Raw genomic sequence first — 20156 nt, forward strand, 5'->3', positions numbered from 1 at the left:
GGTCCTTCTATGAGCATTTTGTGGAATGGAGAGAAGACAGGTTCTTTTAAACCAGCTAGAGGATTAAGGCAGGGGGATCCTTTATCCCCATACTTATTTGTCCTTTGTATGGAGAGATTGTGTAATCAGATTGAACTTTCCATTGCAGCTAAAGAGTGGAAGCCTATCAGGTTGTCGCAAGGGGGTCCTCTCTTGTCACACATCTGCTTTGCTGACGACCTCATCTTGTTTGCAGAGGCATCTATCTCCCAGATTCGTGTTATACGCCGTATATTGGTGAAGTTTTGTGCTGCGTCTGGTCAGAAAGTGAGCTTAGATAAATCCAAGATCTTTTTCTCTCAGAATGTGGGTCGCGAGTTGGAAGTGTCAATTAGTACAGAAAGCGGTATAAGAGCTACTAAGGATCTTGGTAAATACCTTGGTATGCCAGTGTTGCATAAGCTTATTAACAAAGAGACCTTTGGGGCAGTTGTAGAGCGGGTGTCATCAAAACTCGCGGGATGGAAAGGGCGTTTTCTGAGTTTTGCGGGTCGTCTGACCCTCACTAAGTCAGTACTTTCCTCCATTCCGGTCCATTCGATGTCTACAATCTTACTTCCGGTCGCGACAGCTAAGAAGTTAGATAAAATTTCAAGAAATTTTTTGTGGGGTAGCACTGATGAGAAGAGGAAACAACACTTAGTTGCCTGGAACCGTGTCTGTTCTCCCAAATTGGAAGGAGGTCTAGGTATAAGGTCCACTCAGGCAATGAATAAACCCCTGTTGGCTAAGGTTGGATGGAGACTTATGCAAGATGCGAATAGCCTGTGGGATAGAGTGTTACGCTGTAAGTATAGAGTCGGTGGGATTCAAGACCTTAGGTGGCTTGTTGTTAAAAGTAATTGGTCCTCTACTTGGAGGAGTATATGTGTGGGACTGAGGGAGGTGATACCTTTGGGTTTGAGTTGGGTTATTGGTGATGGTAAGACGATCCGATTCTGGCGCGATAGATGGCTGCTACATTCAACGCTAGAAGAGCTGGTGTCAGATACGTTACCGGTTGGCTATGAGACTGTGACTGCTAAGGAGTTGTGGAGGGAGTCTGTGGGTTGGGACCTAACCCGAATCCTGCCGTATATCCCTGATTATATCAGACTGCATCTTGCGTGAGTTGTAGTGGATTCTGTGACGGGGGCTAGGGATAGGATATCTTGGCGTGGTTGTGATGGGAGATTCTCTGTGAAGTCGGCCTATGCTCTCTTAACTCAGAATGTTTCTCCTACTCAGAGGTGTGGAGCTTTTTTTACCGCATATGGAAGGTAATCACACCAGAAAGAGTTCGGACCTTTCTATGGATGGTAGGAAATCAAGCAATTATGTCAAATGCAGAGAGGTATAGGAGGCATATATCGGACACGAGCCTTTGTTTGGTGTGTAAAGGGGGGGAAGAGACTATCCTCCATATATTACGTGACTGTCCGGCGATGTCGGGAATATGGCAAAGGTTGGTTCCACCAAGATATAGAGCTGCTTTCTTTTCTCTATCGATACTAGAATGGCTGTTTGTGAATTTGGGAAGTCAGGAGGTTGTGGGTAACATTGCATGGTTAACACTGTTTGCTTTGTCAGCTTGGTGGGGATGGAAGTGGCGTTGTGGGACTGTTTTTGGGGAAAACCGGAAGTGTAGGGATAGACTGCAGTTCGTGAAAGATCAAGCTAGGGAAGTACTGGTTGCGTTCTCAAACCAGGGAGGTAGATCAGAGGCAGTGGAACGGATTGAAACCCCCATATCATGGAAGGTTCCATCATTGGGTTGGATGAAGCTCAATACGGACGGAGCTTCTCGTGGGAACCCGGGACCGGCAACGGCTGGGGGGGGTGTTACGGGATGGTTCGGGGAAGTGGTGTGGTGGTTTTGTTCTTAATATTGGTATATGTTCAGCGCCACTTGCAGAGTTATGGGGAGTGTATTATGGTCTGTACATGGCTTGGGAGAAACGGGTGCCATGTGTGGAGGTTGAGATAGATTCAGAGATAGTGGTGGGCTTTTTACGGACAGGGATTAGTGATTCACATCCGCTGTCCTTCCTAGTACGGTTGTGCTATGGCTTCATCTCAAGGGACTGGATAGTCCAGCTTTCGCATGTGTATTGGGAGGCTAACCGTCTTGCCGATGGTTTGGCAAACTATGCGTTTTCTTTACCGCAGGGATTTCATAGTTTGGAGTCGTGTCCTGAAACTCTAGATTTTATTTGTTTAGAGGATGTTAATGGGCATTCTGTCCCACGTCGTATTCGGTTATAGTTTTTTATGTTTTGAATAAAAGTGGGAGACCTTGTCTCCCCTCACTTACCAAAAAAAAAAAACATTAATTAACCCTTTGTCAATCATTGTGTCAATGGAGTTTCCACATTTACATCTTTACTTATAAATACTTTTACAATCCGATTATTATTTTCATAGTTACCAATTGAATCCAATATATATATATATATATATATATATTTTGCTCATTAGGAATGTTTAACTCCAATCGATCGTATTTGAAACTCGTCTTAAAATTTTTATGTAAAAATATGAACTAGATTAGTAGATTTTGGTTCTAACTGAGTTTTAAAACATTTTCTAAACTACGAGTACTTGATTAAAACTCGAAAAGAAACTAAAACGATACTAAAATTTTTATATTAACTTTGTTTTGATTACTATTATTCTAAGTTCGAGAAATTGAATTTGAATCAAGATTCCTGCAAATTAATTACTAATCTGTTTAAACCATAAAAAAAAACCCAACGCGATGCACAAATTATATATGGAGACCATTAATATTTTTGATTTCTTTTTAAAAAGACATTTTTTGAGAGAATGAGGTGCTTATAACATAGTTCTCTCATTCTTTTGCTAAACTCAGTACCTTGCTTTCCGTTTGTCACGGCACCGATTGTATAACATGGATTTTTGCTTGGAATAGTCTAGGCTCTATCTACGAGAAGAAACAACGAAACGTTTGTAATGTCCAAAGAAAACTAGATTAATTTTGTTTCAAAGTGGAAACCGACCGACCACTAATCTCAAGTTTTAATCTCCGGTTCTTTGATTCTTTGAAAACGGACCACTAATCTCTTTTGCTGTAAACAAAACGGTTAATTATATAGATTTCCATATATACGTGCCTACCTCTGCCTATGTAATCTTAGATATTCAATGGTACAAGATTTAGATATTCAACAAAAATATTTAGACCATGAATGATTGTTGGTTTTCAAATGAGTTTTACATTTTGGTTTTTGGTTTTTAAATAAGTTTTACTTTCTGATTTTTGGAGATTTTAGTTTTTGCAAAATTTTGAATGGTAGTTTGATTATTTTTTATTTATATATAAATATATGAGGAAAAAAGTAAAAAGAAAAAGGAAAAAAAGTTATATTGAAAAACCAACAAAATGTGGTTCCTGGATATTATGAAGGAATTGCCAAAATTCATCAAAATCTAGTTTTTCTAATTTTTAGGAAACCTTTTTTTTTTTTAATAATCGTGAATAACTAAAAAACTGGAATTTGTCGAATCAAAAACTAAAAACTGATGCAAAATCAGATGACATTCAAGGCTTCAGTGGTACAAAATTTAGATATTCAATAACATTCAGGGTAGGAGAAAATGTTATCTTGGATCGAGAACCAAAGAGTCTGAAAAACCAGTTTCAAGAAGAGTCTGGAAAACTTTATCAAAGAAACTAATGAACCAAGGCCTTGAATGTCAAGATATTTTGAACCAATTTTAGGCATTTGATTAAGCAAAAACTAGTCAATTAGCCATTCATGATTCTAAGAAAGGTAGATTTCCTAAAAATTAGGAAAACCTGATTTTAAGAAATTTTGGTTATTTGTTCATAGGATCCAAAAACCAAATTTTATGACTTTCTTAAAAGGTTTTAGTGACATTTTTATATAAAATTTAATCTTAAAAACAATAACTAAAACTTAAAATATAATAACTTAATTAAAAAAATATAATTATATAAAAACCCATAAATTAATCAAGTTACCATTGAAGATTTTGCAAAACCTAAAAAGTACACCAAAAATCAAAAACTATAAAAATCAAAAACTTAAAGCCAAAAATCTGAAAATATCTAAAATCTCCACCTATTATTTTGTCTTCTTAACGTGGTTGCCTCTGGCTACTAAAGCTTGTTTTTTTATCAACGAGGAAAGAGAACTATCTTGAATTCTTGATTAGTAATAATCCTTACAATATTTTCTCCAAACATTATGGAAACTTTCAATTGCTTCCAAATATGCAAAACTAAGTTTGTTTCATGAGATACCATTATTTATAAAACAAAAGTTATTTTCACAACCCCATTAAAATTTGTTAATGCATGTGATCATGTACATTATCCCTTCCTAAAAAATCTATCAACAATGTTTAGCAAAATGTGTTATGTAGGCTTACTCTCCGATAAATACCTAGACCCAAGATTACGTTTGCAGATTGCGTGTTTATGAAATAACAAAATTAGGTGTTTATGAAAATGACGTAAGATGACTGACCCATTTACTTGACTTCGTAGCGTGTTATTAGGGTCAATTATGTTATTTAATTTTTTTACAAAGGTCAATTTTGCTATTTTATAAGGATTAATTTATTTTTTTCCTAAAACTTCATCTAATTTAAAAAATTCACCAGGGTCAATTGATCCACATAGTTACACCCTACCTCCGCCACTGAAGATTGGGGAGAAAATGGTTACATGAGAATCAAGAGAGACGTAGATGCACCTGAAGGAGCTTTTGGTTTGGCCAAACTTGCTTTCTATCCACTTGGTTGATGTGTTTGTTCAGAATGCTGACAAATACCCATATCAATAATTGGCCTTTTGCAGCCCCATTATATGTTTTGAAAATTTTCTTTTTTACAAATTAAATGTATTTTGCTAGTTATGTTATTGCTTATTGGTGGAAGCATGACATACATTGGTGTAACAAATAACTTATAAAGTTTTATTTTTATGGTAATTTGATATTCGCCAAACGAGAAAACATTATTCGAAAATAGTAATTTTACTTCCATATCTTGTCTAGTACTACTCTATTCTTGACTCCTTGGTTGGTAGCCATGCAGCCGAAAGTTACTTATTACGTACAAGAAGTTTAGTTTTGACCTTTCTAAAATGTGGAGCTTTGACACTCTATTCCCTCTGTATTGGCTCGGGGTTGACACTTGGTTCAACCAGATTCAAATTGAATAAATCCACCAGCCATACAAATTTAAAAAATATTTAGAGTACGCCGAATCCATGGCTGATAATTACATGTTTGTTCTGTGGGCCAAACTCTCATGCATGCCAAAAATTATCTATAGTTTGTTTATGAATAAAGATGAAAAAAAACGTGCTCCATTATTACCATTTAAAATTATTAACTAATGATGCAAGTTTGTTCATTTTAAAATAAATTTAAAACTGTCTTTATTGATAATCTTTTTTTTTCATATTTTTTTTCATTGAAATTCAGTTTAGAACTTATTTAATATTTAATTCATATTTTTCACTGAAATTCAGTTTAATTTTTTTATTATATTTAATTCATATTTTTCATTAAAATTCAGTTTAAATTTTATTTATATAATTTTAAGAAGGTAGAGTTGTAGACTTGTAGTATGGTTACATCACAATGATTCTTTGTCCATTACTCCATTTCATAATTTTTTTAGTTAAAAGCGCAAAAATTTCTACACCCAAGATTACGTTTGCAGATTGCGCTAACGGACCTAACAAAATTAGGTGTTTAAGAAAATGGCGTAAGATGACTGACCATTTACTTGACTTCATAGCGTGTTAGAAAATTATCAAAATTAAAACGTCGTTACGTCTATTCAAACAGAAAACATGTTACGCGCTTCAGAATCTCTATAAAACACCACCTTCTCAGACTTGTTTCTTGGCATCAAAGTCATATAAACCTAAACGCTTGTATACCAAAACAAAACATTCCAGATACATTTTCTCTCTAGTAGAATGGCTTCGATCATTTTCTTTACTCTGGCCATTATTTTGAGCTCAAGAACTTCGGGAGCCACATCTCGTGGGGGTGGGCTCTTTGAAGCTTCTGCCATTGAGAAGCATGAGCAATGGATGTCTCGATTCCATCGCGTTTACTCACACAACGCTGAGAAAGCGAGTAGGTTTGAGATCTTTAAGAAGAACTTAAAGTTCGTCCAGAGCTTCAACAGGAATACGAACAAGGCCTACAAGTTGGATGTCAACAAGTTCTCTGACCTCACAGACGAGGAATTTGAAGCGAGGTACATGGGGTTGGTGGTGCCCGAAGCTACTTCATCACTGGATTCTTACAAAACGGTGTCATTTAGACATGAAAATGTCAGTGAAACCGGTGTCATTTAGACATGAAAATGACAGCAAGGAATCTCACAAATCTCTCTCAAAAGCTCAAGAACAAAGTTTTCTCCCTTTGTCTCTCAAAAACGTTAAACAGCGACAAAGACAAACCAAAAACCCTTCCTTTCGTCGACAAACACTTAAGTAACCCGGTTCAATGGTTTCCCAAAACCAAACCGAACCAAATTGACGATTACAACATTCTGGTCGAACCAGAAAACTTTGGTGTCGACAGAGTTTTGGTTTGCGGGCGTTACAGGTGAGAAATGATGTCGTGACGGAGGAGAAGAAGAAGATACAAAAAGGTGGGGAAGATGAAGCTAAGAACATAGTTGAATGAGAAAAGGGAACATAGAAGAAGGAGACAGAGAGTTCTTCTCTCGTAAGAGGAAAAAGAAGAGGCTAGAAAAACATAGAATTAGGTTTTTTTTTTCATTTTATATGGTGCACCTATTAACCGAGAAAACCGATCAGCTATCGTCTGCCGAACCGAACCGAACCGATAACCGAATTGTCAAAATTATTTTGCCGATCGGTTTGATTCCCTTATCACAATCGGCGCTGATAACCAAATTTTTCGGTTTTTTCGGTTCGGTTTATTCCGAATGCCTAGTACTGCCATTATTCCGAATCCACATATGTAGACAGAGTGAAACGACGTCGTTTTAGTCGTGTAAAAAAAAAGCAAGCTAGGTTTCAAACCTAAATGCTTAATTCTATTATCCTCTCCTTAACCACTATGACACAACAATTATTTTGATATAGTGTATAACAATTGAATATATAATCCTCTTTCTCTTTTTCTCTCTTCTTTGGTTCTTCTTCTCTTTCCTCGTACATTGAAGAAGGTTGCTGTGAATGGAAACAAACCCACATAAAATTCAGCTAGAACGTGGTGATGATGTCTCAACGCCACCCAAAAAAAAAATGCTGCACACATGTATAATACACAAACATTACTTAACAAAATTCACACAACTCATGAACCAATACCAAAAACGGATTCTCGAGGGTTCATCAATGAAGAACAATTATTAACTAAGGGATGCTAATTAATAATTGAACGTGAACAGAAAACATAAGGATCTTGTTTGATCAAATGATAATAAAAATTCTACTTTTTAAATCAAATCAAGGATATGTGGCCATAGGAGTCAGATCTCCACAATGCATATTGTAAAAACCCAGAATTCAACCTAAAACAACCCAGAATTCAACCTAAAACAACCCAGAATTCAGGAAGTCTCAACCGATCGAAGATCATCATCATTGAGATAGAAGAAAAAGAAGCTAAGGTTTATAAATACGAGAATGAGATTCAATGCAGAGAGAAGAAGAAGATCGTGAACGAGATTCAATTCAGGAAGTCTTTCATAGGTGCATCACTTGTTTCATCATCTTAGCGATTATTTGTGGGCCTTTATTTTTAGAAAGCTTTTGGAAAGAAGAATCAAGACTCTTTCAGAGAGATTTAGAACTTTTTTAATTTTTTAATGCAATTTATTCAGAATATGATTTGTGCTTCATTGATTATGTCTGAGTAGATATGCTTGTTAGGTTCAGGATTCTCATTAGAGATTTCATGGATTTTTAGATTGATTTATTGTTTGGATTCATTATCTTTCTTGTTCTTCACCATAGGTTGTTCTTAAAGCTAGATCTTTGATTAGTTATCTGGATTTAAATCTTAGGATTATTGATTGATATGAGAATTGAATTGATTTTCCTAATATAAACCTTTGGGGTGAGCAAAATTATTTTTTAGAAATAGATTTGATTTAGTAATTTTGTGAACAAAATTAATTTGTTTTCAAAGCTGGTTTGTAACTTGGATTTTGCAAAGTGATTGGATTTTTGGATTTTAAACTTAGATAATATTAGCAGTGAGAACTGATTTATTTTACAATTGTGGTTAGAGTTTAAGAACGATGCTTAATTTTTGAATCATGCTTGCTTAATTGATTGATATGATTTTCCATAATTTCCTAAGAATTTACTTAGGTCTAGCGTTTATTCTCATTGATTTACAACTCTTTTATTTTTTGTTTTCACCTTGCAATTTAATTACAATATATCTGTTTAGCAGAATTAGAAGACTATTAATCTATTGTATGTCTAGAGTCTTTGTAGATATGATCCCTAAATACTATAGTGATCTCTTAATTTAAGAGAGTAGTTTTAAGATAAATTTGAGCATATCAAGTGGTATTCGGCAGCCGCATTATATGTTTTGCAAATTTTCATTTATAAATGTACGTTTAAGCTTTGAACCAAAAAAATAATGTACGTTGGTGTAGCTAATATAAAGTTTTTGATTGAAGAAGAACTCCGAAAGTAACAAATTGAACATAAGCCTTATGCAGTTATGCACCACCACAAGGATCCCAAACAACAACGACCCGAGCTGTATCAGGATGCTCAAAATATACCATAGTACTTCCAGCAAACAGGGAACGTAAGTACGTAACTATGTCTTCATTTCTCACTGAATTTATTGAACACTACAAAAAGAAAAGGTTTGTGGTTAATAACTACTGTTTTGTCGTAGACTTCTAAAGTGTTTTCTTTGTCATTAATTTATTAAAAAATGCTTAGAATGATATCGTTATTTATATTAGAACTATATCGTGGAGCAAATTCCTCGAGCACCGCTCTCTTCTCTCAAAAGTAAACCCTAGTCTTTTCTCAGATCTGTGACCGGGAAGTCACTCCGGTGGTTGGCGCTTCTCGCCGACGCCGTGAGTGGTTTCCCCTTTCGTTTTGTACTTTTGTTTTTTGGTTCTGTTTTTCATCTTTCTCTTGTATTTCATTGGAGAAAAGCTTACTTTGGTGGAAATGGTAGATCTTCACGGCGAGGGTGTTTGGCTCTGTCGGTGGTCAGCTTCTCCAGAGAGGATTGTTGTTGGGTGTCTGAGATCTGTAGATCTGGCGGATGCTCTGTTCTTGTTGGCGGATCTCGAGGTTTGGTTCTTCGTGAATCCATGGCCATGGTCTCCTCTGTTTTTGTTGTTTGGTAAGCCGGTCTTCTGGCCGTTCTTCTTCGACGCGTTGCTAGAGTTAGATGGAATCGTTTTAGTTGGTTGTTGGTAGTGGTAGTTTTACGGTGTTCCTTAGTAGTATCGAGCAAATTTAGTAGCTTTCGATTGGGATGTCTCAACTCCTTTCTAGGCAGAAGTTTCGTTTTGTTTAAATATGATGGTAGAATCTTAAGTTTGCAGAGTTCATTTTTCTTCTTGTTGTGCTAAGTGGGTGATAGCTTTCTCCTTTTTCGTCGGTTTTGTTTATGAGATTGGTGTTTCTTCGAGAAGTTAAGCCTCACTCCTCGCGTTCTGAAGACTTCTAGTTTGACGTTCTTGGGCGTATCAACGTCGTCGTCACTTCCGGAAGTGAGTGGTCTTGCTTGCCGTGTTATGAAGTCCCTAGTCCTTGGTTACGAGAGATTGGCTCTCATCATGTTAGGAGGTGATTGATGTTATTCTTGAGTTGGCCGTGGGCATCCTTGGTAAATCTCATTCGTTTGTGCGGTAGAAGAATAGGTTCTTTGCTCTCTTGGTTCTTTTGTTTCCTTTAAGGTCTTTTGGCCGGTTGCTTGTGCTTTTAGATTAAGGTTGTTGTTTCCTTTCGTTTTTGTTATCAAAAGCTACTGTTATGTTTGGTTCTACATAGTTTCCGGGGAAATCTTGTTTTCCTCCGGCCTTAGTCTTCGGGGACATTCTTGTAGTACGCCGGCTTAAGCCTCCCCTCTTTTGGGTGTAGTATTGTACCTTGTATCCTAGCTTGATTAGAACCAAATTTATTAATAACATGAGTTGACAAAAAAAATATATGATATCGTTATTTAAAAGGTACTTATATTCATGCAAGTACATCAACCATATACAATGCTACAATTATATACTAGTGAAACGTTTCGTTTTTTTTCGGCGGTTATAGTTATATATATCTGTACTGATGTACAGTATCAGTGGACTGGCTAAAAAATTTGGTTTGACAATTCATATATCCTGTGGGGATTTGATTCTTTTCAAAGTCTCAACCAGTTTATTCTTGGATTCTATTGATAAGATTTGTGAGGTCAATGACATATTATTAGTACACTAGTTAGTTTACTATTCAAAATTAGCAAAATACTATAGTTTCACTATTTGTCATTATCTGGATTCTATTGGAATATCCTCGAATCTAATAACTAAATTTTTCATCAGTGTAAATTTGTTTTTTATAATATTATATTGTTCTCTTTCTTGTTGTAACCCCCATATCCAGCTCCGGCGATGGGCAAGTGCATTTGTACAGGGATCAATAAATTTAAGATCCAATTTTTTAAAAGTTTACGTTATTTAAATATTTAATTTCTTATTTTTATTTGGCCTATTTATTTGTGTATTAGTTTTGGGCTTTAAAATAAAACTTAAATATAATCTGAGGCCTTTTAGATGAGTTTTTCTCCATTTAACCTGATTGTTTGTTAAAAAATTGAACTTTTTTTTTGTTATTGCATCGGGTCATGCCATTGATCAAACCAGACCTGCATATCCTTGCCTTCTCATTGACACAGCTGACTCTATATCTTGCCTCTATGAGTTTTGAAGTGGAAAGCGAGTCAATGAGTTCATTTACACATGGTGGTATACTGAGATTGCGTGCAACTCCCAACCAAATAACATGCTCATCAGCTCACATCCATTCCGGTGCTAATTAAAAATAAAATTTAAAAATAAAATAAAAATAATCTCATTCTGTCAGGTCAATTCTCTTGATGAAATCTTCGTTATGCGCTCTTCACACATGCAACAATATCAGCCACACAACTGTTCTAAACTCAATCCACCTATATTTTAAACATAGTATTGTTTCTTGTTTGTCACCTCCGTCATGTCCCTTTAACTAATACCACCAAAAAAAAATGGTTTTTTGTTTTTCTCAATCAACAAGGCAAAGAGAAATATTTTGATTAGCAAGGAATGCTAAGAATTTCTCCAAAAATATGGAAACTTATTATTGATTTCATATATGCACAACTAAGTTAAGTTTTGGGTATGAACATATGACAACATAATATACTATTATTTGAAGAAAAAAAACATTATTTTTATTCACAAAGAGGGAATATTTGATCATGTAATTCAATTCTCAAATTCCGCAAGACATTAGCTACAACAATGTTTAGAATAAAAGTTTCAGCTAATCAGACTACATATTTTATGCAGCGTCGTTATCATGACGTTTATAAAGAAGGTATATGTAAATTTTCTATATAAAAAATCCAAGCTTACCCTCGTTATCATGAATATCGATTATTGTAGGATTCTTCTCAGAATAGAAAACTTACGTAATATGATTGGCCATTTACTTGACTTAGTAGCGTGTAGAAATTGGCAACAAGATCGCTCGTTAGAATATTCAAAGAGAAAATACGCCACCATGCACGTCGGACGTCGCAGTCTCTATATAACAGTACCTTCTCATGCTCCTTTCTTTGCAACCAAGTCATATACAATATAAAGGAAAGGTTTATATCAAAACATTTCAGAAACGTTTTCTCTAGCTAGCTCTCTAGTAGAATGGCTTCGATCTTTTTCTTTATTTTTGCCATTCTTTTGAGTTCAAGCACATCTCGTGGTCTTTGAAGCTTCTGCCGTTGAAAAACATGAGCAATGGATGTCTCGGTTCCATAGCGTTTACTCACACGAGGCTGAGAAAGCGAGTAGGTTTCAGATTTTAAGAAGAACTTAAAGTTCGTTGAGAGCTTCAACATGAAAACGAACAAGACCTACAAGTTGGATGTCAACAAGTTCTCCCACCTCACCGACGAGGAATTCCAGGCGAGGTACATGGGGCTGGTGGTGCCAGAAGGTACTTCATCACTGGACTCCCACAAAACCGTGTCATTTAGACATGAAAATGTCAGTGAAACCGGTGAGAGCATGGATTGGAGACAGGAAGCGGCCGTTACACCAGTTAAGAACCAAAACCCATGTGGTAATTTATATAATTATCATCACTTATTTGTTTATTATTCTCATTGTTTTTTTGCCTTTTCTTTATTAATTTTAATGAAAGATTACAAATATATGAATGAGCATAACAGTGAAAGCTCTACAAGACATACAACCAATACCGAGTTAATTAATCTGTTATTTTCCTTTCAGTTTAATTTGATTTTTTTGTTTGACTTACTGTTTTTGAATTTAAAAGACTATGATCCATCAGTTACATTACAAACCTTACAATTTTCCATCTCTGATATGGATTTTCCTTTATTGCTAGGCAATGACATTATTTTGATTGTAAATATCACCGATGATACATCCATGATATAAATTACTGTAATGGAACACAGGATGTTGTTGGGCTTTCTCGGCAGTGGCAGCACTGGAAGGCATTACGAAGATTGCGAAAGGAGAGCTCGTATCCTTGTCAGAGCAACAACTGGTTGATTGCAACACAGAGAACAACGGATGTAACGGAGGGATCATGTCGAGTGCTTTCAGCTACATTATAAACAACCAAGGAATCACCACACAGAGGATAGCTATCCTTACCTGTGACTAACCTCTTTCTACTGCTTCAACAATCAGCGATTACAAGACGGTTACCCAAAATGATGAGGAAGCATTGCTTAAAGCGGTGTCTCAACAACCTATTTCCGTTGCGATAAATGGGTCAGGAGCTGCGTTTATGCAATATGACGGCGGGATATTCGATGGAGAGGACTGCGGGACGAACCTGACTCATGCAGTTACCATCGTTGGTTACGGGATGAGTGAAGAAGGGATTAAGTATTGGTTGTTAAAGAACTCATGGGGAGAAGATTGGGGAGAAAATGGTTACTGAGAATCAAGAGAGACGTTGATTCGCCTGAAGGAGCGTGTGGTCTGGCCAAACTTGCTTTTTATCCACTTGCTTGATATCCTTTTATATATCATGTAGATGAGTTTGTTCAGAGTACTGACAAATACCCTTATCAAAAAAAAAAAAAAAATTTCACTGACCACTCCAAGTCAACATTTTCTTTCATGGTTTGACAAAGTCAATTCTACTTTTCATAGAATAGCCACAAGGTCATTTTTTGACAATAATGTCCATATAACCAAACTATATTAGTTTGCTTTCTCTTCCAAATGTAATGTGACTTTACTTTAGCTGAGTTTTTTTAAATTATATATAAACAAATAAAAAAAATGAGGAGAGAAAACAAAAACCAATTGTTCTTCATCATAGAGAGAAGTGGAAACCAGAAATTGTTCATGGCGAGTAGAGTTCTAGTCAGAGTGTTAAAACTCATTCATATTAAGACCTATGTTACTGACTTAAACATCCTAATAATTAACAAAAAACTTAGAATTATAAGCTTATCAAACTTAAAAAATGTTAAAATATGCTAGATTTACATGATTTTTATGTAAAAAACATTAAAAGATAAAGAAAACAACGGATTATGAAAAACTGAAAATGACGGCAGCAAAATTAGGGTTGCAGAAGAGAGAACTTAGGTTGAAGATGACTGGAAAATTACAATTATACCTTTCATTCGTCGTAGACTTATGGACGTACACAAAAAACATTATGTATGTATATGACTAGATTGACTTAAACGTACATAGAACAACAAAAAACGAACTATACATCATATACGTACATGATCATATTGATTTAAACGTGCACATTCATACCAAGTTTTGCAAAATAAAGACGTTAAATATCTTGTCGTTTTATATTACCTATATATATGTATATAGATTATAATATTTTGTACGATGTAACCATAGTTTATAGGAATGTTAAATGCACAACGAACCTACCAATGTCATCTTCCTAGATGTTACGCATGTGAACAAGTTTCTGGTTTAGAGTGTTGATCGACACCATAGGGATGTACTGTTGTAGCAATTATCAATGGAAAACCAAGTTTCCACCAAAGGTTTAAGAACTTGATGATTTTTGTAAGACATCTGTGGCTGAACAAAAAGTAAAATTAACCTTAGTTGCTTACATTTGTCTTTTGGATTTATTATGTGGTGATAAATTGGAAATTTAGTACACCAATTATTTTGTGTAATTGTATTTGTTGTTGTGTACATATGTTATAATTTCTACAATGCTATGTATATACAATAGAAACTTAAGTTATAGATTGGATTCGGGTTTGAGTTTTTGAACTAGAGATTTTGAATCCGTTTAAGATTTTAAAATTATAGATTCAGGTTCAGATCGGATCATGGGGTTTAAATATTTTACCCATGCCTACTCCTACGAAAGAATATGATATGTTAACATGAAATTGGTGATGATGATACAAAAATTGGAATTGCTCATATTCATAAATATCTTCTTTTTTCGTTGTTTATTTCATTGTCGACAAATATTTTATTGTTAACTCAATTTCAGACTATCATGTGAACCCAAACAAATTATATAAAATATAAGTACTACTTTGAATTATCAATTATATATATACTAGATAAGGGCCCGCACTATGTGCGGGTTTAAAATTGTTGAAGAAAATAAATCTTAAATCTTAAACAATTGTTTTAAGATATATAAAGAAATTTTATTTCCTGAATTAAATATATAAATCATTTTAGTTACAGAAAAAATCATTTTTGTATTTTTTTCATACACTTATTTATATTTATATATTTTAATATATTATAACAATTATTACAATAATTCAAAGCTAAATTATATCCCACCAAAACTTTTGCCAAATACTCATCATTACGAATATTATTATTGTCAAATTTTTAAAATGTTACACAACTTATTCACAAAATATCTTACATGCAAAGAGTTCATCAAAGCAACATCTAGTTAGTAAGCATGTACAATTTTACTCTATTTTTTACTATTAAAAATATGTTCTTACACTCAAAATTATTTGAGAATTTGTTAGAAATGCCCTTGTTGGCATACCCCTTTTCAAAAATGCCCTTGTTGGCATACCCCTTTTTAAAAATGCCCATTTTTTTAAACTTTTTCATTTTTGCCCTCTTTTACACAATTACCCTATTTTAAATTAATTTTTAGAATTTGTTTTTTAGGTTTGGGTTCCCAATTTACATTTAGGGTATAGTTTTTAAGGGATAGGGTTTAGTATTTTGAGTTTAGGGTTTATAATTTTGTCATTTTATATATTAAAAAGGGGTATTTTTGAAAATGGACACATCAAAGGGTATTTTTGAAAAATGACATAGAAAAAGGGGTATTTTTGAAAATACCCCAAATTATGTTATTGTTAAAGTATGCTATTTATCAATTTTAAAAAAATTATATGTTGCTTTACTTTCATTTTGACATAATTATAGTTCTTATAATTACTAAAATTGTTTTGTGACATAATTTCATTAACCATGAATTTTTTACTCCAAAGATATTTTGGATGAACAACATGTGAAAATTATCTACTCTATTACAATGATTTTATGACCAACCTAATAAAATTTGAGAAACTGAGAAAAAGTTAATATAACATAATAAAAATTAAAATTTGAAAATTATAATCACGATGGTATATATAAGTCTTAGATAATTCAAATATACAAAAAAGAAACTTTATAAACAATCCAAAACATAACATATGTCGTAATTACGTTAAAGATCAATGACCTATTTACTCTTTATAAGTATCGTATTGTACCAAAACTACTTAAAACTATGACCTCGTCTCAAATATTCTCTAATCATAAATTCTCAACTTATTTCTACTCGAATCAAAAGTTCTCATATAATTCTCGATATACATGGGTTTAAATGATTTACAAACCAAAAACTACATAAATCCGGTTTGAAACCAATTTTAAAACGGTTTACCATTCCAACTTTCAAAATTTGAAAATCACTTTTCAATTACTCGATCAAGCAGCTCTTGTTTCAGTATCGAAATCATCAACATTATTCAGAAGAGAAAACTCTAGATTTTGACCAGAAACATCATTCACCGACTAATCTTCCAAACTGCTACAAACTGTAGAATCACTTTTGGAACCTCCATCAGTATTTACATTCTCGATTAAATTAGCGGGATTTATATACTTCGATTCCATTTCATTGCATCTGATAGCTTCCACTCTAGAACCCTCACGAAACAAAAACCCACACAATAAATTGGCAAAATTGTATCGAAAAAAAATCAAAGATCAAAGCTTTTGTTATAAACATATAATACTTTTTTGTCAACATTTGGGCCACAACAGGCCGATCCATTAGCCAAATCCCTACATTTGTAGAGAACGGGACTCGATCTCTAGTGTAATGGTGCCTTATACAATTGAACTTACCAATGACCACTACTAAGGTCATTTCACAAACATATTTTTTTTGTAGAAATAATGTTATTTCTTAATTAGCTGTCTTATTACGTTTCAAAAATAATAATTTTTTTGACATAACTTATGTTAAGTCTTTTTAAATTTGTTATTCACTATTTATTGATTAACAATAATATACATGCTTAATGAATTATTTTTTTTGTTTATACATGTCAAAATCTAACTGAGAAAAATGTATAACATAATTAGCCTACAATGGAAAATAGATTAGTTTTGTTAATTTTCCTTTTTGATTTAAGAACTTTTTTAAGATATGAACATGTAAATTTTATGTAGATTTAATTGACACGTGTCATGATCTTGTTAATGGCTAATTTTGAAAATCCAACTTTATATAATAAGATATATATTCTAACGTACATAACCTTCACTTATAGCCACTACTCACTAGTGTACATATATGTTTGTGTATGATTGTTTGACTAACCTCTCTAATTGGCCGCACACAAGATTTAATGAATCACTTTTCCTATCATGATCGATATCTTGTCCCTCACGTCCATATTATCTGATGTACACATGTTTTAAATGTTTTTTCTTGTATGTTACATCAAAAATGGATTAAAATGAAGAAAAGTATTTAAATATGTATGTACACAAAACATACAAATTATTATTATGTACATACATGGTTATATTACTATTTGAAATCGTATCTAAAGACACAATTCATAATAAGAATAATTACGTCCACAACGCCTACATAAAACCCTAGACTAAATACGTACACAGTCATAGCTCTTTGACAAAAAAAATGCATACAAAATCTTTGTATTGACTTATATGTACAACAACCCCTAAACATTAAACCCTAAACCGTGTACGTACACGATACTGACTTAAACGTACACAATGTTTACATAAACATAAATAATAAACTCTAAAACATTTTTAAAGGTTTCTAAGTTGTTAATTTCTACATCTCTATTGCGTTCATTGGTGGGTTTAATAAGACGATTACCAGCACCATAAACCCACTAGTGTCATCTTCTTAGCTCACATGTTAATTATCACGATCATATTGACTCAAATGTACACAACTTCTAGAAATAAACCTTAAATCATATGCGCACACAAAATTGACTTAAATGTATATAATCATATACAAACTCTAAACAAGCATGTTACAAAAATTGTTTAATATGAATACAAATTATTTATATATATACATATATATATGTGTGTATGTATATATATATATGTATATATAAAGACACAAATTATTACTATGTACGTACATGGTAGTGATAATATTTGAAGCAACTACAAAACAAGCAAAACAAAAGATTCTCAGGCTTAGATCAGCCATGGTCATGCACTCGTCTCTTTTGCAGGAAGTTTTTGACCCCAAAATTACGAATCCAACACCTTAGAAGGCTTCTCCTTCGTTCCTACCACTAGATCTCCACTCTTCAAGGAAAGATCTCACCACACAAACCAAGAATCTCCAAAAATCTCTCAAGAACATTCTCTAACACTTTTTCTAATTTTCTGTAACTTCCGGGCATAACCCCTAAACAAATCCTAAAATTAAACCATAAACATATATGATATTGAATTGAATGTATACAACCCCTAAATAAACCCTAAAATAAAATCGTAAACCGTATACCTAAACGAACATATTGACTTAAACATAAACAACCCCTAGAAATTAGGTACATCATATATGTAAACGATCATATTGATTAAAATGTATACAACCTCTAAATAAATAAATAAAAAACACACTAAACGATATAACATACACAGTCATATTGACTTAAAGTCTTAAATCAAATAAAACCAAACCACCATAGCATGTATCATGAGAGTGTGGAGAGAAAATGTGATGTTGTAACCTTCACTTATAGTCACTCATGTACGCATCTTTATTTTTCATTATTTAGGTAAAAATTTTAAATTTACATTTAAATCTAACTGTTTATGCACATGTTCATATTGACTTAAATGTACACAAAACTTATATATAAATTAACCCTACACGTTACACGATCATCTGACTTAAAAGTACATAACCACTAAAAATTAAACCATAAACTGTATATTTACACGATCATATTGGATTTAAACGTACATGTTCTCCATCTTGTTTCTTTAAAAGGTGTATATATACTCTCTAATATATCTAGGGCGTATAATATTTTTTATATAAACTAATTTGATTAAATTTTTTGTATAATACATTATACTATTTTTAATATTTTCACACTTAACTAGCTAGCCTAAACCTAGCAACCTTTAGATTAACTACATACCAGTTAGGCAATAGTGAATGGCATTGACTTCGAATCTGTATCACTTGTTACAAGTCAAATCCACTTTTATATCAAGTGAAACCACATGTTGTTGAATCATTTTCTTGACGTGAAACCACACTTTACCTATGTTTTATCTTAACTTTTCTAAGAACTTTATTTTACAGGTAAAACCTCCTTGATGACCCTCCAAACCTTACCCTAAACTATTCACTTCACCTATACCATACTTTTTGTGATCGTGTACGTAAATGATTCTCTTTCAGATAATTCCTTATAAACACAGTTAGTAGTGCATGTTCTTTTCACGCTCGCTAGATTAGCGGTCAGCAACTAAAAAATACAAGTAACTTAAATTCCAAGTTAGAGGGGGTACACTGGTAATACCGTAAAAGCAGTTGCAGTGACACTTTTTAGGTTTTCCAACAGTCGCTGAAAAAACGTGCGACACTAACGACACCAGTGACAACAAATTAAATGAACAAATAAAAATAGAGAAGCAAAGAATGAGAAAGAAACCAGCGACTGGAAAGAGAAAGTTAGTGTAATTTTTTGGCCGCCGGAGGTGTGGCAGCGATCGTGAAAAGAACATGGCCCATATATAACTTAGCGATAGGCGTAAATAAGGTATATTCAATACAATGATGATTTAATTCATAAATGTATTATTGAAAATTTTTTGATGGTATATTTGTAACATACATGCTGCAAATAAGATTTTATATGCATAGAAATTATTTCAAATGTGTACGTACACATAAAAACACAATGTATTACCATGTACATAGTAATAATAATATGAAATTGTCTTCAATAACATAATAAGATTCAAAGTTAAAAAAATAGAATAATAAGTCAAAATAAAAAATTAATATAGTAAAATGGATCTTAAAAATAAATAAAAAAGAATTATAATTCAAAGTTAAAACTAAAAAATAATTAGAAAAGTGAAAAGAGAAAAAGATGAAAACAAAAAGAAATAGAAACTAAAATAAGATAATTGTTTTTAATATTTTTTTTTATTGTTTTGTAGGAGTCCTGTAACAACCGACTAATATAATTTTTTTATTCATTTCGTCACTCAAAAGGAAACATTCATAACTGATTTAAGTAACTACAAGTGTTTGGTTTATTTGCTACAAGGATTTAGTTGTCCAGATTTATGGAGGTGGCTAAAACATGAAAAGT

General features: G+C 33.3%; 2 protein-coding genes across 2 annotated transcripts; both read left to right on the top strand.

Annotated features, from left to right (window-relative positions):
- On the top strand, positions 5999-6719 carry LOC104783949 (fruit bromelain-like). The gene is made up of 2 exons (XM_010509043.1): positions 5999-6361; positions 6639-6719. The coding sequence occupies exons 1-2, from the start codon at positions 5999-6001 to the stop codon at positions 6717-6719; spliced, it is 444 nt and encodes a 147-aa protein (XP_010507345.1).
- Positions 11898-13118, top strand: LOC104780760 (senescence-specific cysteine protease SAG12-like). Its single transcript, XM_010505291.2, has 2 exons — positions 11898-12361; positions 12723-13118. The coding sequence occupies exons 1-2, from the start codon at positions 12136-12138 to the stop codon at positions 12932-12934; spliced, it is 438 nt and encodes a 145-aa protein (XP_010503593.1). The 5' UTR covers positions 11898-12135; the 3' UTR covers positions 12935-13118.

This window comes from Camelina sativa, chromosome 4 (genome assembly GCF_000633955.1).
Source record: "Camelina sativa cultivar DH55 chromosome 4, Cs, whole genome shotgun sequence".
Taxonomy (NCBI): Eukaryota; Viridiplantae; Streptophyta; class Magnoliopsida; order Brassicales; family Brassicaceae; genus Camelina; species Camelina sativa.